This window comes from Vipera ursinii, assembly GCF_947247035.1.
Source record: "Vipera ursinii genome assembly, chromosome: 5".
NCBI lineage: Eukaryota > Metazoa > Chordata > Lepidosauria > Squamata > Viperidae > Vipera > Vipera ursinii.
In genome coordinates this window covers 91,021,697-91,044,521 of record NC_139518.1, presented here as the reverse complement: position 1 = coordinate 91,044,521, position 22,825 = coordinate 91,021,697, and the positions used below count along the sequence as shown (strand labels likewise).

The following is a 22,825-nucleotide window of genomic DNA, read 5'->3' as shown; positions in this document are numbered from 1 at the left end:
AGAGAACAATCAGATCAAAGGGTGAGAAGGTTGCCGTTAAATAATAGGTGAGAAAGAGACTTAGAAAGGATCCACCATAACTAATCAGGTGATAAAAAGAGATGGTGGGAAATTTGTATTTTCAGACTTGCTCAAGATTCCTTTAATAAAATACAGTTAGCTCTTCTTGTCATGTTTCCTGTCTGGTTCTCCTTCTCTCTGGAAAGAGAAAAGATTCTATAATCTGTCTTCCCCCATATCCCAATAGCTTCCTTGGATTTCAGATTCCAGGGAGAACCCATATGAATCAGAGCAGCCAAGAGATCCCTGTTATCAAGGGAGAGGCAGAGAAGAAGGGATCATGGGGTATGCTTTACTTTGCGATCCCAGGACCCATAACCAGATCATGCCCAAGAAAAGCACTAGCAGCTGTCACCTCAACTGGAGCCAACATTTACAAGATGTCTTGGGTGTTCTTGGGGAGTTACTGGAAGAAGAAAGGAGTGACACAGTTATATTTTGTTCTCACCATCTACAACCTCTTTCCCCTGGAAACTTGGGGCAGTAGAATGAGTGTGAAGGGGAGAGTGATGTATACTGGAAAGACTTTGAAAGATGTGAGGAAGAGATGTTGCCCACAGAATGATCAGATCCCACTATTGAGCAAGGGAAAGAAAAAGAAACTTAGAAAGGTTCTGTCTTAATAGCCCCTCATATAACATTTGTTTCCAGCATGATGATGAGTTCACTTGTTGGGTATCAATATTCAACTACTTCTGTATTTATTTAATTATCTTACAGTTTGTCTTATTTTTCTTTCTTCTCTACTAAGATATCATGGGACATTTGGTCATGCAATACTCGTTGAAGCCTAGGTGCACGATGATCATTGCACTTCTGAGTGTGGTGTACTGAACTGATTATCAAAAATAAGAGAGCAAGTTGATTTAGTATGACTTGTTCTTGATGATCTCATGGGGGCCACTGCCAACCAGTGCATTCTTTTCTAAATATTCAGAAACAAACCTCTTAATAATAGTTCCAGAAGATTGCCATGCATTTATGTCAGGTTGACAATCTGTATTTGTGGGATTTCTTTTTCCCCCCACCATTCTTGAAGTTAGGAAGAATGTGACCAATCCTCCATGATTTCTCAAAGATCACAGAAATCAGCTCCAGTGGGACATTTTGTTATTTTTAATCTTCTTTTGTGGGTCTAATTCCTTTTGTATTTCAACCTTTTTAACTTTCTTTTTTCAGATATTACTTGCTGGTGTGTCCCCTCAGGGGTTATACCCATTTCCTATATATGTGTGTTCCTTTTAACATTGTTTATCTTGACTCTTAAGGGATGCAGTGGCTCAGTGGGTTAGGACGCTGAGCTTGTCGATCAGATGGACGGCAGTTTGGCGGGTCGAATCCCGAGTGCCGCGTAACAGAGTGAACACCTTTTACTCGTCCCAGCTTCTGCCAACCTAGCAGTTCGAAAGCATGTAAAAATGCAAGTAGAAAAATAGGGCCCACTATGGTGGGAAGGTAACAGCGTTCCGTGCGCTTTTGGCGTCTAGTCATGCCGGCCACATGACCATGGAGACGTCCTCGGACAAGCGCTGGCTCTTCAGCTTTGAAACGGAGATGAGCACCATCCCCTAGAGTTGGAAACGACTAGCACGCATGTGCGGGGGAACCTTTACCTTTTTATCTTGACTCTTGGCAACTAAAGCTTCACATAAATGGGCAAATAAAGAGCTAGTTTGGTGTAGTAGTAAAAGGTAAGGGACAGAATTAAGAATGGGGAAATCAAGTTCCAGTTCTGCCTTAGGCAGAGAATCCTGCTGGGTGATTTTGGGCTAGTCAGTCCTAAGAAGTAGGCAATAACAAACCGCTTCTGAAATACTCTTTCTCTCAAAGTTTCCACTGATATTACCTCTTCAGTCAACTTTCCCCTATTAGTTAGGGCCAGTTCTAAGAGCGATGATCTTTTATCTCTAGTTTTCAGGAACATGAATGTCCAGGGAAGTCTCTTCCCCAGAACATCTGAAAAATCTGGCATTATCCAGATCTTATTCCTGTTTTGGCAGTCTAAAGCACATCCCCATAGTAATAATGTTTCTTTTTTATTATCACCAAATACTCTTGATTACATCCTCATACTAGATTCCTGGATCTGTATACCTCAATGTGCTTCCTTTACAGTGTTGTAATAGTACTCCTCTTTTCTGGTCTATGCCTTTTAAATAAGTTACACTATTCAATCCTTGAATTTTACTCATGTTTTCTCTTACCAAATTTCAATAATCTATACTAATCATATTTGCCTTCCGGCATTAAGACTTCTAGATCAGGGATCCTCAACCACCGGTCCATGGACCGGCACCGGCTGCAGCATGCCAGAAACTGGCCTGTGCAAAGAAGCAAAGGCCCATCCGCGGGATGCAGGATACATGAAACCATGCCTCCTCCGGTACGCAGAAAAACCTCTCTCCACGGAACCAGTCCCTGGTGCTCAAAAGGATAAGGACCTGTTCTAATTGTTCCCCCTGCTCCACGCTTTGAAAACCTTGATTTATTATACCTTGACCTTGCATTTACTTGCCTGTTATTGGTTGTCACTAATCCTGAATATCACTCCATTCCCATTCCTATTGGCAGTTCACTGTTTTGGGGTATCTCTCCTCCCTCCCCTGGATTCAGTTTAAAACCCTCTGGACATCCCAAAGGTGCTTTTTTATTTATTTATTTATTTATTTATTTATTTATTTATTTATTTATTTATTGAAAAGTTTTACAATACATTTTTTTAAAAAGAAAAACTCCCTCCCTCCCCCTCCCCTCTCCTTACCCTCCCTTACCCTCCCCTCCCCCCCCCCCGACTTCCCAGAGCTGAATACAGGGTATAAACTTTACAAACTTAAGCTAAAATATGCTAACGAGCTAAAAAAACCCAACATTAAATTCTATTGCAGTTTAACTCCCCTTAAACATAACTATATTACTAACAAATAATAAATAACTAATAATACATCATATAAAACTAATACTTATTCAAATGCTAAATGAAGCGTTTTAGTCCCATATTTATTCTGAATATATTCGATCCATCTTCATTCCACAATGTATCTCTGTTGCGATTGTTCTTTCAAATATGCTGAAATCTTTGCCATTTCCGCCAAGTTGGAAACTTTCAAAGTCCACTCTTCTATAGTAGGCAGTTCCTCCTTCTTCCAATATTGCGCTACTAAAAGTCTTGCTGCCGTAATTAGATTCAACATCAATTTAGTATCTATGACAGTAGAATCTGTAATAATACCCAACAGAAATAACTGTGGAGAAAACCTTATCTTTTTCTTAAATATCTTCTGCATGTTCCACCAAATTTTAATCCAAAAAGCTTTGACTTTTTTACAACTCCACCATATATGATAATACGTTGCATCCTCACAACCACACCTCCAACATTTAGGCTGGCAGTTCGGATACATACTTGCTAATCCACAATTAATTATCGATAGCAGGGATGGTTGCAGTGTCCTGCTCTGCTCCAAAGCCTTGGAGCAGAGGCGTCCTGGAGTCCGGAGCAAATTCAGGCTTCGGGGGGGCTCACACTCACACCCTTCAACCACCAGAGTTTAAACTCTGGTGGTCTAGGGGAGCTCTACCCCTACCTAAACGCTCACCCCCCCCCTCTTCTCCCGAGGAGAGGGTTTCCGAGCCGCCAAACAGCTGATCATCGCTGTTTTTAGCGGCTCTAATGGAAAACAGCGACAGAGCCTTGCCACCCGGAAGTCCCAAAGGTGCTTTTTCAGGAGGCAACTGGTCTTTTCTTTTCTTTTCTTTTCTTTTCTTTTCTTTTCTTTTCTTTTTTCTTAAGACAGTTTGTTTCTCATCCAAGAAGCTTCTTTAGCTCTGACTGGATGGTGGGGAATGGAAGGATTTATATTCCTTGCAGACAGCTGGTCCTTTGCATTCTTTTAGAGAGTCATTGAGGCCATTTGGAGGTTTAGGAATAGAATAGAGCTAGAAGGGACCTTGGAAGTCTTCTAGTACAGCCCCCTGCTCGAGCAGGAGAACCTATACCATCTCAGACAAGTGACTATCCAGTCTCTTCTTTAAAATCTCCAGCGATGAAACACCCACGATTTCTCAAGGCAAGCTGTTCAACTGGTTAATTGTCCTCGCTCTTAGGAACTTTCTCCTTAATTCCAGGTTGCTTCTCTCTTTGATCAGTTTCCAGTCATTGTTTCTTGTCCTTCCCTCTGGTGCTTTGGAGATTAATTTGACCCCTTCTTCTTTGTGGCAGCCTCTCAAATACTGGGATAATGCTATCATGTCACCTCTATTTCTTCTTTTAGACTAGCCAAACCCAAGTCCTGCAGCCGTTCTTCATATGGTTTGGTCCCCAGGCCTTGGATCATCTTACGGTAGTTGCTCTTCTCTGAACTTTTTCCAAGGTCTCAACATCTTTTTTATAGTACGGTGACCAAAATTGTTTGCTGTATTCCAGGTGTGGTCTCATTAGGGTTTTATAAAGCAGTACTAATACTTCACATGATCTTGATTCTATGCCACTGTTTATACAACCCAGGATTGTATTAGATTTTTCGGCTGCTGCTGCACATTACTGGTTCATAGTCAAGTGATCGTCCACTTAGACTCCAAGGTCCCTCTCCCAGTTATTGTTTTTGAACCAGGTCTCACGTAATCTGTACTTATATCTTTGATTTTTTTTCCTGTCTAAATGTAAAACTTTGCTTTTCTCCACATTGAAACTCATTTTGTTGGACAGGGTCCATTGTTCAAGTCTGTCAAGATCTTTTTCGATCCTGAGTTTGTCTTCGGGTTTGTTGATACTCCTGCCAGTTTGGTGTCATCTGCAAATTTGAGGAGTTCCCCTTCAATTCCCTTGTCTGAGTTATTTATGAAGATATTGGAAGAGTACTGGGCCTAAGTCAAAGCCTTGTGGTATCCCACTGCTTACTTCTCTCCATGTGGATGTAGTACCATTGAGAACTACTTGTTGAGTATGATTTGTCAGCCAGCTACAAATCCTTCTGAGGGTGATGTTGTCTATTCCACCTTTTTCTAGCTTACCAAGGAGTAGATTGTGGTCTACTTTGTTGAATGCCTTACTGAAATCTAAGTTTACTATGTCCACAGCATTTCGCTGGTCTACTAATTTGGTTACTTTATCAAAGAATGAAATAAGATTGGTCTGGCATGATCTGCATGATCTTTGTTTGCTTCTAGTTGTACACAGATCTGTTTTTTGATTATCTTTTCCAGGATCTTCCCAGGTATTGATTGATCTGTAGTTTCCTGGTTCTGTTTTTTTCCCTTTCTTGAAGATAGGAACCACATCAGCCCTTTTCCAATCCTCAGTGCAGCAGGATTTTTGAAATATATGGTGCAATGGTTCTGAGATAACATCTGCCAGCTCCTTCAGAACTCTGGGATGTATTCTGTCAGATCCCGGTGATTTATATTCATTAAGTTCAGATAGATATTCTCTTACCATTTTCTTGCTTATTTTAATTTTTGTTTCTAGTTTATCTTTTGCAGTATTTTTTGTATGTTGTACTATAATTTCTTTTTGTGTGAAGACTGATGCAAAGAATGAGTTAAGCAGCTCTCCTTTCTCCCTATTGCTTGTTACTTCCTTGCCATCTTCTCTCCTTAGTAGACGTACAGTTTACTTTTTTCTTGTTATTAGTATGTTGAAAAAAACTTTTTTTATTATTCTTGATTTCTGTTGCAAGTCTTTGTTCATTCTGAGCCTTTGCTTTCCTGACTTCGTCTTTGCATATTCTGGCTGTCTGCTGATAATCAGCTGTAGTTATGTGTCCCTCTTTCCATTTTCTGTACTTGTTCTTCAGTTTGTCAGAGAGATCCTCCTGCTGATTTCTTCTTGGATTTCTTGTTTTTCTTTTTTCAGTGGTATTGTGCTGGACTGGGCTTTTATGATAGTCAGAGTTTCCCATGGTTCTTGAGTTGTTTTCCCCTTTAGGATTTTCATCCATGAAATCTTTCCTAGGTTCTCTCTGAGTTTGTTAAAATCAGCTCTTTTGAAGTTTAAGACATTGGTTGAATTATTTTCTGTTCCTTGTGTTTGCATTATATTGAATTCCAGGTTACAATCTCCCATGGATCCGGCAATCTTTGTCCTCAGGGTCACCTGAGTAGTGTGTGTGTGTGTGTGTGTATGTATGTAAATGTGTATGTGTAGCCTTCTTGGCTGCAGGATGTTTTCTGCCCTGTGTCTCTTTGCTGTTGAAGACACATGCAAGCTGTTGGACATGAATCTGTGTTATCCGTAACTCAAACTGAAGCGCAAATGGTTCCTGTAGTCTACAATATTTTCTAGAAATCCGTTCATAGTCCCACACCATTTGAAGAGTGTTCATCCCAAAGTGCATAGCTAACTGTCTGTGGAGAATCTCAATCATCCATCCAGGTCATGGTTGTCCCAAATTTGTATACTACCTGTCACCCAATAACTTTGGGCAATTTACAAGTTTCCAGTTGAGTGAAGCAAAAGAGACTGAACATTTCAATTTTGCATTTCCTGGAGTAAGACTTGGAGAGGTCAAAGCCTAGGAGCCAAAATGTATTTTGTACTAATTAGTTTTCTTTATTATTTGCATATGTTTTCATCTTAAAATTTATTTATATTTATTAAGACTTCTCATATAATAGACAAATAAAAAACACAAGTGCAACTAAAAAGATAACTAAAGAAATATATAAATAACTTTCAACCATCTTTTCAATAGATAATTACATTTTATTGTCTCTCTTCTCTCTTGAATATTTTACAAATTTCTTCATCCCATCATTTAATCAATATTATTTGCATATCTTGTCTGATTAGCTTAAGGAAAGATCTAAGTCCTTAAAGTCCAGGAAACTTTCATTCTTTTAATAAGTACTACATAATGTTTTACCCCTGTTAGCTAGGTAACTGTTTAACCCTAGTAATTTTCAATTGTTAGTTGCAGATATTACTGCAGTATTGATGCCCTGAAAAAATACCTTAGTTGACAATTTATTATAGATGAGCCCTACAGAAAGTTGAGGGCCTCTCCATGAAACAGGAATACAGAGGTATGCTAGACTATATTCAACCTCCCAAAATCTGGGAGTATCCCTTTCAAAAAAATATCATTTTTTTTAATTGGCGAAATGGTCATAGTGTAACCATACTAACAATATAAAAATTTAGTGTTTTCTTGGCTCATTTTTGTTTTGTGTTTTTTTTTGAAAATTTATCTCTGACAAATCAAATGTAGACCAGGGCTCAAATGGATTGCACATCTCTATGTTTATTTACTTAAAGAATGTATATGGCCACCTGTCTTAATTAGTAATTCTATGTGATTCACAACAGCCAATAAAAACTATAGAATAAAAATCAGAAGAACCCTTCCCACTAGGTGTCAGGCTAACCAAACTATTCACCTCCATCTTAGCCCAATTCATGGCCTTTTGGTTGGGGTGGGGGAGAGGAAGCAAATCTAAGGTGGGAGGTTATTCCAAAGGGCTGTAGTGCCTCCAGGATCGCATCAGATGACAGCATTTAAGGGAAGGGAGTTGGAGTGTACCCACTCTATCTAGTGAGATGGGCAGATATCCTTGGGAAAGAGCAGTCCCACAAACAACCTTGCCCTCTGCAGCTGTGATGTAGATGTGATGCAGCTCATTGAGAAGTGACCGAGGTACAAGTGACCATGAACAAGGTCTCCTGGTCCAGAAAGGGGTACAATTGGCACTCAGATGAATTTATGCAAAGACCCCCAAGGCCACAGATGCTTTTTCAGGAGACGCCATACCGTATTTTCCGGTGTATAAGATGACCCGGCGTATAAGACGACCCCCTACTTTTAAGACGTTTTTCAAGGTTTTTTGTCTTAGACACCGGAAAATACTTACATGCCCTGCCCTCCCTGTCCGTCGCAGAGGAGGCGAAGGCCCAACTGGCCCCGCCGGCCCTCCCGCGCTTCTGCCAGCCCCCAAGGCGCAGTGTTTCCCGGGCGGCAGGCAGCGCCGGAGGGCAGCCACCACCCCGCCACGGCTGGCGCCCCTCCTGCTTCCCCCCCAGGCCTTGAACTTCTCCCATTCGGTGCAGGGCGGGGCAGCTCCGCCCGCAGCCTCTTTTTCATGTGCCGCTTCCCTCTCACCGTCGGCTGAGGCGTGCTCGGCCCGGGCTCCCGGTCCCTCTTCCCGGCCGGCTTCCTGCCCTACCCCTCATGGAGCTGGACTGGGCGTGCAGCCTCTCGGTGTGGCTGCGTTTCCTGGGTAGCCTGGCGGTGCGGCTCCTGTGCTCGGACCTGTTGCTGAGCCGGCGGCTGCTGCTGCGCGTGGGGCTGCTGGCTGTCCTGCAGGCGCTGGGCCGTCCTGCTGCTGTCCCTCAGCGCTGCGCTCACGGGCGGCTGCCTGCTGGCTCGTCTCGGCCAGCACCGCCCGGCGGAAGCGCAGCATCGTACAGGAGCAGGACTTCCCTGCCGGCTCCCGTCCGACGCTCTTCCCTCTTGAGGCAGCTGCTAAGGAGCAGCCGGGGAGTGCGCGCGTGCGCAGGACTGCCCTGCCGGCTCCCGCCAGACGCCACCCACTGATTTTCCGGCGTATAAGACGACTGGGCGTATAAGACGACTCCCCCAACTTTTGAGGTGATTTTCATGGGTTAAAAAGTCGTCTTATACGCCGGAAAATACGGTAATTTCTATATGTCCGCCATTATGTAGATCCACCATTACATTTGCTGTTTCTTTTCTATTTTTATAACTGTTCAAAGCCATTCCAGACCTACATTGTCAATTTCAGAGCCAACCTTAACTTATTAGAAAAAAATATACTGGATTGAAAAACTGAAGCAAGCAACAGTCTCATTTACATATTTTCAGTGAAAAGAGGGACACACATATAAGTACACATCGCAGTGCAATTTACATTGCGTTTTCCTAAACATTGTAGTTTTCTCTTGTGTGTTTATGCAGTTTCAACAAGCAGTCCTGCAAAAGTGTAGAGTAATTCAAGCAAAATCCATATCCTTCCTCTTTACATATTGTAACACTCACCTTGATGCATTGTGTGTATATGTATGTGTGTGTTTGTGTGTATAAAATTATTCTTTTATTATTACATCTATAGTTTACATGTAAATTATTCAATTCAGCACATCAAGTGATTCTTGGATTAGCTTTAATTTTTGAGTTAAGAGTCATGCTGGTATTAGAAGCTGTTTTGTGAACATTCAGGTTTAAGAATGTTGGAAAACTAGTTAGATGTTGATAAATAGTTTAGGCATTGAGAAGATTTTCTGCCAATTGTGTATTATGCTTCCCTAGTTCACAAGAAATTGAGAGAGTTTTACAATCTAATTGTCTGATAAATAAAAGGTATATGAGCAAGTACAGGTAGTACCTGTACAGCAAGTACAAGGTACTAATGGAGCCTGTCCATTAAGATCATAAGTCAAAAAATTCATCAAATGAATCAGACTCAATTTTACAAATTTTTAAAATCAAATTTATTAATTGAATCAAATAGGATGTTAAATGAACGAAGATTTGACTTACTATTTCCTCCGATTTGTTAATTTTTTAGCTTTTTACTGGTTTTTAAATTGTCATATAATTATTGTATTTATTGTTTAATTCTTTTTTAAATTTTCTATTTTATGTTTTTAATTTTTATTGTTGTGCGCCACCCTGAGTCCTTAGGGAGAAGGGCGGCATATAAATTTAATATAAATGTAATAAAATAAAATAAATAAATGAAATAAATTGATCACTGCCATCGTTAACTGAACTGAGAGGCTTTCCCGCCAGCTGCCCATCAGCTATTTCCAGTACAGCCTTGGCTCAAACCCTGCACCCATTGCAGTTGCTTTTTTAAAAAAACCCTACTTGTTGCTAGTCAGCTCAAGCATCTTCAGCTGCCCAGAGAAGGGTTGGTCGGTAGTTTACAGAACTCTCAGATTGCAATTGCTTTATATAAAAAAAAAAAACACTTGCCACGAATTAAGTAGCGTAAGAGTCTCCAGCCAGGCACCCAGAGGGAGATGGGGGAGGGATTTACAGAACTCTCAGCTTGCAACAGTAACAGAGATGGAAAGGACCTTGAGGTCATCTAGTCCAGGGCTTTTCAACCAGTGGTACAGGTACCACCTGTGGTACATTGGCACCTGGCAGGTGGTACGTGACCATCCTAGAAAAGTGGTAGCGGGGAAGGGGAATGAGCTGAACCGGTTGCAGCACCGCACAAGCCTGAGCGAGAGATGGCTGGAGCTGCAGGGCTGTCAGGGCTCAGTGGAAGCGCCAGGATCAGCGCCAGGCTCCAGCTGAGCCCAGAAGAAGTGCCGATCAGCTGGAATGTTGCAGCATCTCCAGGGTCTTGTGATTTACATTCAGATGCTTGGCAAGGGTCATGTGAAGTGATCAAAACCTGCTGCAACCACCCAGCAGACGGGGGGAATAAAAACCAAACACCCCCACCCCACCCCCGCTGCCAATCCTCAACAGAAATGCTCACAACAATGAAAACCTCGGACAGGAGGAAGAGCGCCGCCGGGCAGGCAGGCAGGTGTCTTCTCGGCTGTGGCTTTGGGGGCACATTTTTCAGTGCCATTGTAACTTCGAACAGTCACTAAACAAACTGTTGTAAGTCAAGGACTACCTGTACTTCATCACTTTTTTTTTGGTCATCAAGTTTTTGACTCCTTGCTAGGTGACTGGTGGTACTCGGATGTTGCCATATCCTAAAAGTGGTACAATGGGTGAAAAAGTTGAAAAGCCCTGATCTAGTCTTTTACCGAATTCTTTTTCTAAAATCAACTTATGTTCTTTCCCCTCAGCTGGGAAATGACAAAAGGAAAGTAAGAGATTTTTATGAATCTAGCTGAGCAGGATCTCAGTATAGGAGTGAAAGTGCTGTTTTTCCATTCTCATATCTTCTTCGCTGGAGGTTCATTGCTGCTGCCTAGGAGCCAACCTGCATAATGGTTTTTTTCTATCTAAAGATATTCTGCTTCCCAGTGGTTCCTGAGATCTGGAAATAATTAATGGGGGTGGGGAAAGAGGGTGTTACATACTCTTATGATATTGTCTTTGTATATATACAGTATTTTTCTAATTAGTTTGAAGTTTCTGGTGATTTGTTCTTTCTCCTCAGTTATTGTTTCCTTTTATTTTGTTTTCCATCCAAATCCTCAGCTGATTAGTGGCACAGCATTGACACAGCAATTTCACTAGCCTTCTATCAAGAATCCAAAACTCACTTATTATTTGTTTTCTGGGACAATTGCCTATTAAATGAAACCATCAGGAGCCATGGTGGCACAGTGATTAGAATGCAGTATTGCAGGCTAACTCTGCCCACAGCCAGGAGTTCAGTCCTGACCACCTTAAGGTTGGCTCAGCCTTCCATCCTTCCAAGGTCAATAAAACTGCTCTAAACCGCAGAGAGGACTGTAAAATACTATGAAGTGGTATATAAGTCTAAGTGCTATTGCTATTTCAGATTTTTAATCCTGTGATTTTGCATTTATATGAAGTACTTCAACTTGTGTATGCTGCTATATGCTGTCAGTTTTGTCCCTCCAGTGATTGGTAAACACTGTCTTGTATGGATATGGAAAAACTGAATATTCTGGGAATATCTCATCTTTTCTCCAGACTATGTCAGTCTAGCACACAGGTCTGCAACCCGCGGCTCCGGAGCCGCATGCGGCTCTTTCAGCCGTCTCCTGCGGCTCCCAGTCCTCTGCCATGTGCAGTCCAAAAAAAAAAAAGTGGGACTAAAAAAGTTCAACCAATCAATTCAAATATGCAGGGTAGGTGCATATCTCGCCTTGGCTCCACTCTTCAGTCAAACCCTGTTGTGCTCATGCGCGCATGTACGCGCATGTGCACACATTTTTTGCGGCTCCCAGTTTTTCCTTTTGTGAGGGAACCGGTTCCGAGTGGCTCTTTCACTGTTTCAGGTTGCTGACCCCTGGTCTAGCAACTGCAGGAGAACCTGTATGTTTTGGGACTAATTTGTTCTCTGCACATTTTTTATCTGGTTGCATTTTAAAAATATACAAATATTGGTTCTTTAGTCATTGTTAATGTTAGTGATATCTAATACTAAAATGTCCCTGTAATTAAGTGATCAATTTGATTATTTTTATTAAAACATACATCCTGTTCTTCTGGTGCATATTATACACCTGGGTTATAATTAAATCCAGTATAAGATTAAAAGGAAGCAAAAGCAATACCTTTCTTCCCAAAATCAGTTACAAGAGACTAACTGATAAGAATGGGCCAATAAAGAGGATAATATATTCAAATGAAGTATATTCAGTCTGTGGGAAGAATACCTCCTAAATAGGAAGCCCTCAACCAGTTGGCCAGAGTGGATTCCAGTAGGGAAATTGGTACAGCTACTAAGAAGGCATTTATCTTGTCCCCATCAGTGGTCTCCCTTACATGTTTGGGAGAGTGGAAGCTGATTGGAAGACTGATGCTTAAATATAATGGAGCTAAGCTTATGGATTGGATTGTATCCACAATCAAAACTAGTCAAAAATAATTTTCACTGTGGTTGGGTACATACATTGTGTTAATCCATAATATGTTTGTTTTTGCCAAAATCAGTAAGATCAATTATGGTTTGCAAACCATAATTTAATCTTAGGTCCGATTTTTACTAAGAGCTGGTTTAGTTTTATTTTTTTTAATAAAGTACACCTGGCTGAATTTGTACATGTTAATCCATAAGTCATAATTTATACAATATATTAAATCAAAACCAAACCATTTTTCTTGATACATAAGCCCATCATGCATGATGTTTGAAGCAAATGACATTCAACAAAACATAGTTAAGCAAATTGACTTAGCATGATGTATAGATGTTTCTTGTTTTGTTTGGTTTCAAAATTTATTTTGCATACCTGCAATTTAGAGAATGAGTTATAGACTCATTGTGCATTCTGCTGTTGTAGTTCTTACTGTACTTCAGGACCAAATAAAGAATCTCAGTTAACAATCACCAATATGACAATGGTGTAATATAATCCATTTGAATAAAAAGAATTGATTTTTTAAATCAAATTTTTGTTATCATAACAACAGATGTAACCAAATCAATAAAAATATGCACCACTTTTTACTTACCATTTCCTGTTATCCAAATTCATCCCAATCAATATGTTTTAGTAATATTTATGGGAAAGTGTAGTAGTTGTATTTCTTTGGTCATTTGGTGGGATTTTGTTTTCCCTTCCTTTGACTTTGTTCCTGAGTTTCTGGTGAGACGTGAGGTGAGGGAATGCTGATCTTGGCAGAAGAAAACTAAGATGTTAATTAAATGACGCAAGCCTTTGATTATTCTCTCTCTCTCTCTCCCTCCCTCCCCCTCTCTCTCTCTCTCACTTTCTGCCAAAGCTAGACATTCTGCTCACAAGAGAAGGAAGAATAGAAGATACCACTCAGATCTTGCTGATGAAACTACAGGAACTTCAAGAAGATCATTTCTGCCTGAATTAAGACAGTATTGAATCTCTGTTTTGCTTATAAAAAGTGAAGTTGCTGTACCAATATTCCAGGAAGAAAACGACAGAGGTTTTTGGTTGCCAGAGGTTTTTTTTTCTTATTTCATTTTGCCTGCTTATTAGTCTACAGAGATTACAAAAGAACAGAAGATTATTTTTCTGGTTTTTAGTGCTTTTGAATATGTTTCATTCTCTGAATAAACTTTTTAGACCAGATATAGGACTTCATTATGATCATTCTTGGAAAAACTATAATTTTATTTAGTTTGCCTCCCATTTTTTTTAGATACAAAGAAGTTTTCCTGTCAGAGCTTATTGTTTCTGGATTTCAAAGAAATGTCACTTCATGAGATACCATTAAGGAATGCAGAGGAAGTTTTATATTGTGTAACTTAGTTTTGATTTTGAATCTTTAAGCCACAGGCACACCTACAGAACCAGTTTTATATTATAAATCAAATGTGAAATATGTCTTGGAAGAGAAATTATTTTTCTGTGGGACCGGGTGGTGTGCAAGGCATGTTTACTCCACGAAATACAACATCTATAGCACCAAGTAAAGGTCTCAGCAATGAGCCAGGACAAAATAGCTGCTTCCTGAATAGTGCATTACAGGTAAGAAATCTGAAATAATAATGTGCCTATCTTTTATATAAAAAAACTTTCTAATGTTTCCTACACTACGCTGTTTTAAAAACATATACTTTCAGTTGCAGTGGAGTCCAGTTTTGTTGGACCCTATTATAAACTTAGCTTCTCTTAATCTAGTTTTCAGATTCTCTAACATAGTATATATAAGATACATATATTCAATATAGACGTAAGATATTTAGTATTTTGGATTTAAGTCCTTGTGTTAGTATTTTGCTATCATTTTTAAAATAACAAGGTTGGTATTAAGTTTTACCTTTCCCGTTGACCATTTTCAGAATGTATCAGACACCAAAATTGCTTTTCTGCTTTCTTGCTATTGCCACAATAGTACAGTAAGCACAGATACAACTTTGTATACTTCATTTGAATGAATTCTTTTTTTTTATTGAAAAGTTTTAAAATACAGTTTTCCTTTAAAAAAACCCCTTCCCCCTCCCTATACCCCCCTACCTCCCCCCAACCTCCCTCCCTCCCCCCCTCCCTCCCCCCCCCTCCCCCCCGACTTCCCAGAGCTAAATACAAGGTATACAGGGAGTGCAGAATTATTAGGCAAGTTGTATTTTTGAGGATTAATTTTATTATTGAACAACAACCATGTTCTCAATGAACCCAAAAAACTCATTAATATCAAAGCTGAATATTTTTGGAAGTAGTTTTTAGTTTGTTTTTAGTTATAGCTATTTTAGGGGGATATCTGTGTGTGCAGGTGACTATTACTGTGCATAATTATTAGGCAACTTAACAAAAAACCAATATATACCCATTTCAATTATTTATTTTTACTAGTGAAACCAATATAACATCTCAACATTCACAAATATACATTTCTGACATTCAAAAACATAACAAAAACAAATCAGTGACCAATATAGCCACCTTTCTTTGCAAGGACACTCAAAAGCCTGCCATCCATGGATTCTGTCAGTGTTTTGATCTGTTCACCATCAACATTGTGTGCAGCAGCAACCACAGCCTCCCAGACACTGTTCAGAGAGGTGTACTGTTTTCCCTCCTTGTAAATCTCACATTTGATGATGGACCACAGGTTCTCAATGGGGTTCAGATCAGGTGAACAAGGAGGCCATGTCATTAGATTTCCTTCTTTTATACCCTTTCTTGCCAGCCACGCTGTGGAGTACTTGGACGCGTGTGATGGAGCATTGTCCTGCATGAAAATCATGTTTTTCTTGAAGGATGCAGACTTCTTCCTGTACCACTGCTTGAAGAAGGTGTCTTCCAGAAACTGGCAGTAGGACTGGGAGTTGAGCTTGACTCCATCCTCAACCCGAAAAGGCCCCACAAGCTCATCTTTGATGATACCAGCCCAAACCAGTACTCCACCTCCACCTTGCTGGCGTCTGAGTCGGACTGGAGCTCTCTGCCCTTTACCAATCCAGCCACGGGCCCATCCATCTGGCCCATCAAGACTCACTCTCATTTCATCAGTCCATAAAACCTTAGAAAAATCAGTCTTGAGATATTTCTTGGCCCAGTCTTGACGTTTCAGCTTGTGTGTCTTGTTCAGTGGTGGTCGTCTTTCAGCCTTTCTTACCTTGGCCATGTCTCTGAGTATTGCACACCTTGTGCTTTTGGGCACTCCAGTGATGTTGCAGCTCTGAAATATGGCCAAACTGGTGGCAAGTGGCATCTTGGCAGCTGCACGCTTGACTTTTCTCAGTTCATGGGCAGTTATTTTGCGCCTTGGTTTCTCCACACGCTTCTTGCGACCCTGTTGACTATTTTGAATGAAACGCTTGATTGTTCGATGATCACGCTTCAGAAGCTTTCCAATTTTAAGAGTGCTGCATCCCTCTGCAAGATATCTCACTATTTTTGACTTTTCTGAGCCTGTCAAGTCCTTCTTTTGACCCATTTTGCCAAAGGAAAGGAAGTTGCCTAATAATTATGCACACCTGATACAGGGTGTTGATGTCATTAGACCACACCCCTTCTCATTACAGAGATGCACATCACCTAATATGCTTAATTGGTAGTAGGCTTTCGAGCCTATACAGCTTGGAGTAAGACAACATGCATAAAGAGGATGATGTGGTCAAAATACTCATTTGCCTAATAATTCTGCACTCCCTGTATATGTATAAAAAGGCAATCATAAACAACCATATACTAACAACTATAAGTTCTAAAATCCATCACTCTCTAGCTTATATAGGATAAAACACACCTTAACAATATTAAATATATATAAAAAACTAGAATAAAAAAAAAGAAAGAGAAACGAAAGAAGACTTATTCGAATGCTACATAAAACTTCTTGACTCTATACTTGTTCTGGATAAACTCAATCCATTTTCTCCATTCCATAATATAACGTTCTTGCGAATGATCTTTCAAATAGGCCGAAATCTTCGCCATCTCTGCCAGGTCGGAAACCTTTAAAGTCCACTCTTCTATGGTCGGCAACTCCTCTTTCTTCCAATATTGGCCTATCAAAAGTCTTGCCGCCGTAATTAAGTTCAACATCAGCTTGGTGTCCACAACTGTAGCGTCTGCAATTATTCCCAGCAAAAAAAGTTGCGGACAAAACTTTATCCTCTGTTTAAAAATCTTCTGCATATTCCACCAGATTTTTATCCAAAAAGCCTTAACCTTCTTACATGTCCACCATATGTGAAAATATGTTGCATCCTCATCACCACACCTCCAACATTTAGGCTGATAATTCGGATACATACTTGCAAGCTTTTTAGGATCTAGATGCCATCTATAAAACATTTTGTAAAAGTTCTCTCTTAGATTTTGAGCTTGAGTAAATTTTACGTTTCTCACCCAAATCTTTTCCCACGTGTCCATTGTAATAACTTCCTGGATGTTTTGGGCCCATTTAATCATACAATCCTTAACAAGCTCTGTTTCCGAGTCAATCTCTATCAATGCAAGATATATCCGTTTAATATGTGCTGGTCCCTGATTTCTAATCTGCTTTGTCAAATTTTCATCAGTCATTGTAAATCCATTTTTCTGGTCTTCTTTCCACCTGGCCTGTAATTGAATATATTGAAACCAAGTTTGAACAACCTTCTCTTCTCGCAAGAGGCTATATGATTTCAAACACCAAACGTTCCTTTCCAAACTTAAAATTTCCTTGTACGTAGTCACATCATGTTTGAAACCAGCATGTATATTTTCTATTGCGTGTTTTGGAATTGCCCTCAATGGTATCTTGCTGCTTAGCTTATGTCTATACTTCTTCCAGACTCTCAGCAATGCCTGTCTTAAAATATGCATCCTAAACACAGTATCTACCTTCTTATCATACAACAAATATGCATGCCAGCCAAACAACAAATCATGGCCCTCAAGATTTAATAACCTCAATTGCGTCAAATTAATCCAATCGCTTATTCCTACTAATGCAGAAGCTTCATAATATAATTTAAAATTAGGCAGTTTAAGGCCACCTCTCTCACGAGTATCCTGCATAATCTTAAGTTTAACTCGTGGCTTTTTCCCTGCCCACACAAATTTATTGATACCACGCTGCCATTCCTCCAAGTTGGAATCTTTCTTAAGAATCGGTATCATTTGAAACAAAAATAAAAATTTGGGCAGGACATTCATTTTCACTGCTGCAATCCGTCCCAACAAAGACAGTTGCAATTTTTGCCAACTCTCCAGTTCTTTTTGAATCTTCCCCCATAGTTTTTCATAATTATTTTTATATAGCTTTGTATTAGAGGGCGACAAAATCACCCCCAGATATTTAACCCTTTTAACAATCTCAAATCCAGTTAATCCTTCTAAGAGAGCCTTCTGTGAAACTGTCATATTTCTAGCCAAAATTTTAGTTTTCTGTATATTTACTTTAAATCCAGAAACATTCCCATATTGTGTTATTATCTCCATCAGGTCCACAACAGAGTTCTCTGGCTGGGTCACTGTAACAACCAGATCATCTGCAAATGCTCTCAATCTATAGTCCTGATCTCCAACTTGTATCCCCTTAATTTTTTCCGAATTCCGAATCTTAACCAATAGTATTTCTAATGTTAACACAAATAACAAGGGCGATAACGGACACCCTTGCCTTGTGCCCTTCTCAATATTACATGCTGCTGTCAGGCTATTGTTAACTATGATTCGGGCAGTTTGTTTTTGATATAATGCCCTAATCGGCTGTAAAAATTTTTCCCCAAAATCCATTTTATCTAACACTTTCAACAAAAATTGCCAATTCAATTGATCAAAAGCCTTTTCAGCATCTAAAAAGATTAGCGCTGCAGAGATCTGGTTGTGCCTTTCCAAAAACTCTAACACATCAACTATATGTCTCACATTATTTTTCATTTGCCTACCACTAATAAACCCCGTTTGATCCCCATGAATCACCTGTTGCAGAACCCTCATCAGTCTATTAGCCAAAACCTTAGCAAATATCTTATAATCTGTATTTAAGAGCGATATCGGTCTGTAATTTTTAACTTGAGTAGCATCCTGGTCTTCCTTCGGAATCAAAGAGATAAAAGCTGTCTTCCAAGATGGTGGCACCTTTCCCCCCCTCTGAATTGTCTGAAACAGTTCCTTTAACGGCTTTATCATCTCAAATTGTAAATTTTTATAAAAGGCCGCAGTCAAGCCATCCGTGCCTGGCGCCTTATCGACCTTCAGTTCCTTAATTGCTATAAGAATTTCTTCTTCTGTAATCAGTTGATTAATCCCCTCTTTTTGTGCTTGCGTAAGAACCGGGATGCTAGCATTCTCCAAATATTTATCAATATCTTTTACATTAATTTCCTCTTTAGTATATAATTTCGAATAAAAATCCACAAAAGCATCCTTAATAAGATTCTGTTGAAACACAACCCTTCCTTTATACTCAATCTTGTCTATATTAGAGGCCCTTTGTTTTTTCCTCAGTCTATAGGCTAACCATCTGCCTGGTTTATTAGCGTTGCAAAAAGTATTGTGCCTAGCAAACCGCAGATTGGTTGCCACTTGATCTGCCATTAATTTATCAAATTGTTCTCTTAACAGTCTAATAGCCTCCTTGATCTTCACATCCTCTGGATTCAAAATCAAAGCCTTTTCTTTTTCCTTTATTTCATTCTCCAGTTCTTTCCTTCTAGTTTCCACTGCACGTCTATGTCTATTATTCATATATATCAACACTCCTCTCATATAGGCCTTGCTAGCATCCCAAACCATATCCATAGAGGTACCCTTATTCATATTAATCTCAAAAAAATCCTTCATCCGCTGTTTACATTCTTCCACATTTCTCTGATTTCTAAACAAATTCTCATTTACGCGCCACGAGCGCCTGTCTCTTTTCTCCTTATCAATCTCCAACCAAACTGGACTGTGGTCAGAGATAGTTCTTGCACATATCTTCACCTTTTTAGTTCTCAAAAAAAAAAATCATTAGTCAACAAAATAAAATCAATCCTCGAAAAAGATTGGTGTCTGTCAGAATAAAAAGTATAATCCTTCTCCTGCAAGTGTCTCTCACGCCAGATATCTCGCAATTCCAGGTCATCCTTCATTTCAAAAAAGATTTAGGCAGTCTAGCATGACTTGGAATGCGCTTAAAAGCTCCAGCCTTATCCAACTGTACATCCAGAACACCATTCCAGTCTCCCATAAAAATAAAAGATTTATAATCCAACTGGGTAAGCTTTGTGTGGAGTAAGCTAAAAAAAATCAGCTTGTTGTTGGTTAGGTGCATATAATCCAACTAGAAGCGTCTTTTTACCTTCTAACAACAGCTCAATCATAACATATCTTCCATGCTTATCCACTTCAATTAAGTCTGCTGTTAAGGCACTTTTAACATAAACAACCACTCCATTTTTCTTATTCTCTGCAGAGGCAACAAAATGCGTACCCAGTCTCGAGTTCAATAAATGCTTTTGATCCAAAACTCTAATATGCGTTTCTTGCAAACATATAACATCTATCTTAAATTGTTTTAAATATTGAAAAACTTTCTTCCTCTTCTGCGGTGAATTCAGTCCATTAACATTCCAAGTTAGAAATTTAGTTGCCATGCATATCCTCCAGAAGCTCTTGGACCACAGCTTTGATAGGACTAACTTCTTTAGGCCGTGCTCCTCCCACAGCTTGACTATATGTACGTTGTGAAGAATCTGAAGACTTTTGCTGATCTTGTTCTTTTATTTTCTTTGCTCGTTTTAAAGCAGCACGCGTTACTCTTTGCTCTCTAGGATCATCCAAAGAAGTTGTAACTTGATCTCCTCCAACACCACTTTCCTCTGTTTCATCCTCTTGATGTTCTCCTTCTCCAGATCCCTTTCCAGCTTCCAGAAGTGTTAATGGGGTTGCTTTTAAGACATTGTTGTAGAAATCACGCGCTTGCTTCACAGTAATCAGCCGGTACCTTTTACCTTCATGCATCACCATCAGCCCCTCTGGAATCTCCCATCTGAACCTTATATCTCTTTGCTTAAGCTCATGCACGAGAAATGTATAGTCCTTCCTTCCCCTTAAGATCCTTGGAGGAATTTCTTTTAAAACCAAGACTTCTTGTTCAGCAATCACCACTTTAACATCATAGGCAGCTTGTATAACCTGGTCTCTGATTTCTCTTTTTGCAAAATAAACCACCACATCTCTAGGCAACTTTCTCTGTCTGGCAATCCATGAATTCACCCGGAACACTTTATCCATAGCTGCTCTTATTTCAGATGCTGGCTGGTTTAATACCACTTCAAGAGCCTCAGAGATCAGCTGCTTTAAATCTTCTTTAATATCCTCTTTTAAACCTCTAATTCTGATAGCAAACTGCATCTGGTAATATTGGGCTAAGCTTAACTCCTTTTCCACTTTGTCTCTTGCATTTTCATTCTCCCGTGCCTTTACTTCTAATATAACATTCCTTTGAGCCAGATCATCCATTTTTTCATCTAATTCTTCCACACATTCCGCCACTTTATGCACTGAAGACAAAATGTCTACCTTCATCACGCTGAACTTCTGTTCCATCCTCTCTTCCATTCTCTCCTCCAATTTCTCCAATTTCTCCTCCATCTGCGCAAATTTATCACCCATTGATTGATTGATTGATTCCAAAAGTTTATCCAGAGCATCTCGTAAATCCTTCGGTGTCAGCGCTTCAGGAGGGTGCAATGCCTGTAATGATGATTGTTGCACTGGCGAGGATCCACCACTCCGAAGAGTTTTAGGGGGAGGTTTCGCCGCCATCTTTTAGTCCTCAATTATGACGCACTTTCATTTAAAGTTTAAAAAGTCCAACAAGCTAGAGAGTATAGTAAAATAAACCTCTTCACCTTTGTCTCTTGTACCGCTCTGCCTGCTCCTTTAAATCATAGTCCTTTCTTCAGGCAGGGATGGTTCGCAGATGCCTGGCTCTGCTCCAAGGAGTTCGGAGCAGAGACGCCGGCCAGCTGGGAGCAACCCAGGCTTCGGGGGAGTTCGATCCTTCAGCCGCCCAAGCTCCAAGCTCAGGCGGCCCCGGAGAACTCTATCCCTACCTGGGGCCTCACCCCCTCCTCTTCTCCTGAGGAGGGGGCTTCAATTTCGCCCGAACAGCTGATCGGCGCTGTTTCGGGCGAAAAAACAAACAGCTGAGCCGCGGGCAGCCTGGGAAGGCTGTCTTCGGCGCCGCGCCGCCACCGGAAGCCCATTTGAATGAATTCTTGACAGGTTATTGGAATCCTCTTAATTTCTTTGCATGTGAAAATAATAAGACATAACGTTTCCATGTAAAATTTTGTGAATAAGGCTGACAGGAGATACTTAAAAGTCTTTTATTTAGTAAGAATATTTTCATTCATTATAAAAATGTTGTTATTCAGAAGTAAAGGAGGGAAAGAAATGTTCAGAAGAGTTTTAAGATCCTATATAGCAGGGGTGTCAAACTGCCGTCCTGCAGGCTGGATGCATCATGCGGAAGCCGCGGCCACCCCATTGCCGGCAATGGCAAAACTGTCCCAATACATTGCGCGATGTCACGTGACATCACGAGTTTGACATGTTTGCTATATAGCTTGTTCGGCTTTAAGAGGATATGGGGGAAAGTATACCACCTGAAAATAAGAAAATGTCAGAAAAACTAAACGACTAAAGTTCTAAAAACACTGCCACACCCACAAGGTTTGCAGACTGGAGACAGCTAGTGAATGTGGAAATTAGAGCATATATCCTTGATACTTTGCTGTATATCCACGTAGCACCCTAAAGTAAGATGATCTAGCCAATATGTTGTAATGAGCCCTCTTGTGAATCATGGCATAGGGAATATAATTGAGAAACAGGATGAGAGCCCACAAGGAAGGAGAAATATGTATCCACTTGGCAAAAGACAAACATTGTGACAGGACTAAAACATGAGAATTCCTAGAACTTGACAAGCAACACAGAGTAGGCCCCTAATTGTTGCATCAGGAAAAAAAAATTTTGTTCCACCCTGAATCTACCATTAAATGCCAGGATTATTTCAAGTGCAAGAGGAGTTCTGATCAGATTTATATGTATATATTTATATTTATATTTATTTGATTTATATACCGCCCTTCTCCCGAAGGACTCAGGGCGGTGTACAGGGCAATAAATATCAAAAATACAAGGTACAAAAGTTAAAATTAAATAATTATGCCCAATGCAATAGATAATTAAAATCAATATTAAAACCCCAAACCCATCAGACTAGGCCGGCTT

At 40.0% G+C, this 22,825-nt stretch overlaps 1 protein-coding gene across 10 annotated transcripts in view; it reads left to right on the top strand.

The window, feature by feature from the left end:
• USP54 (ubiquitin specific peptidase 54) overlaps positions 1-22,825 on the top strand; it is a 158,955-nt gene that overhangs the window by 21,304 nt on the left and 114,826 nt on the right. For 9 of the 10 annotated variants that reach the window (XR_014492701.1, XR_014492702.1, XR_014492703.1 and 6 more), the window contains exon 2: positions 13,411-14,128. Coding sequence is in view for 6 of the 10 variants with exons in the window: in XM_083364159.1 (XP_083220285.1) it covers positions 13,982-14,128 (147 nt within the window). In the remaining 4 variants the exon portion in view is untranslated. Of the gene's footprint in view, positions 1-13,406; positions 14,129-22,825 lie in introns of all 10 variants that reach the window. The other variant, XM_083364160.1, reaches the window with a different exon arrangement.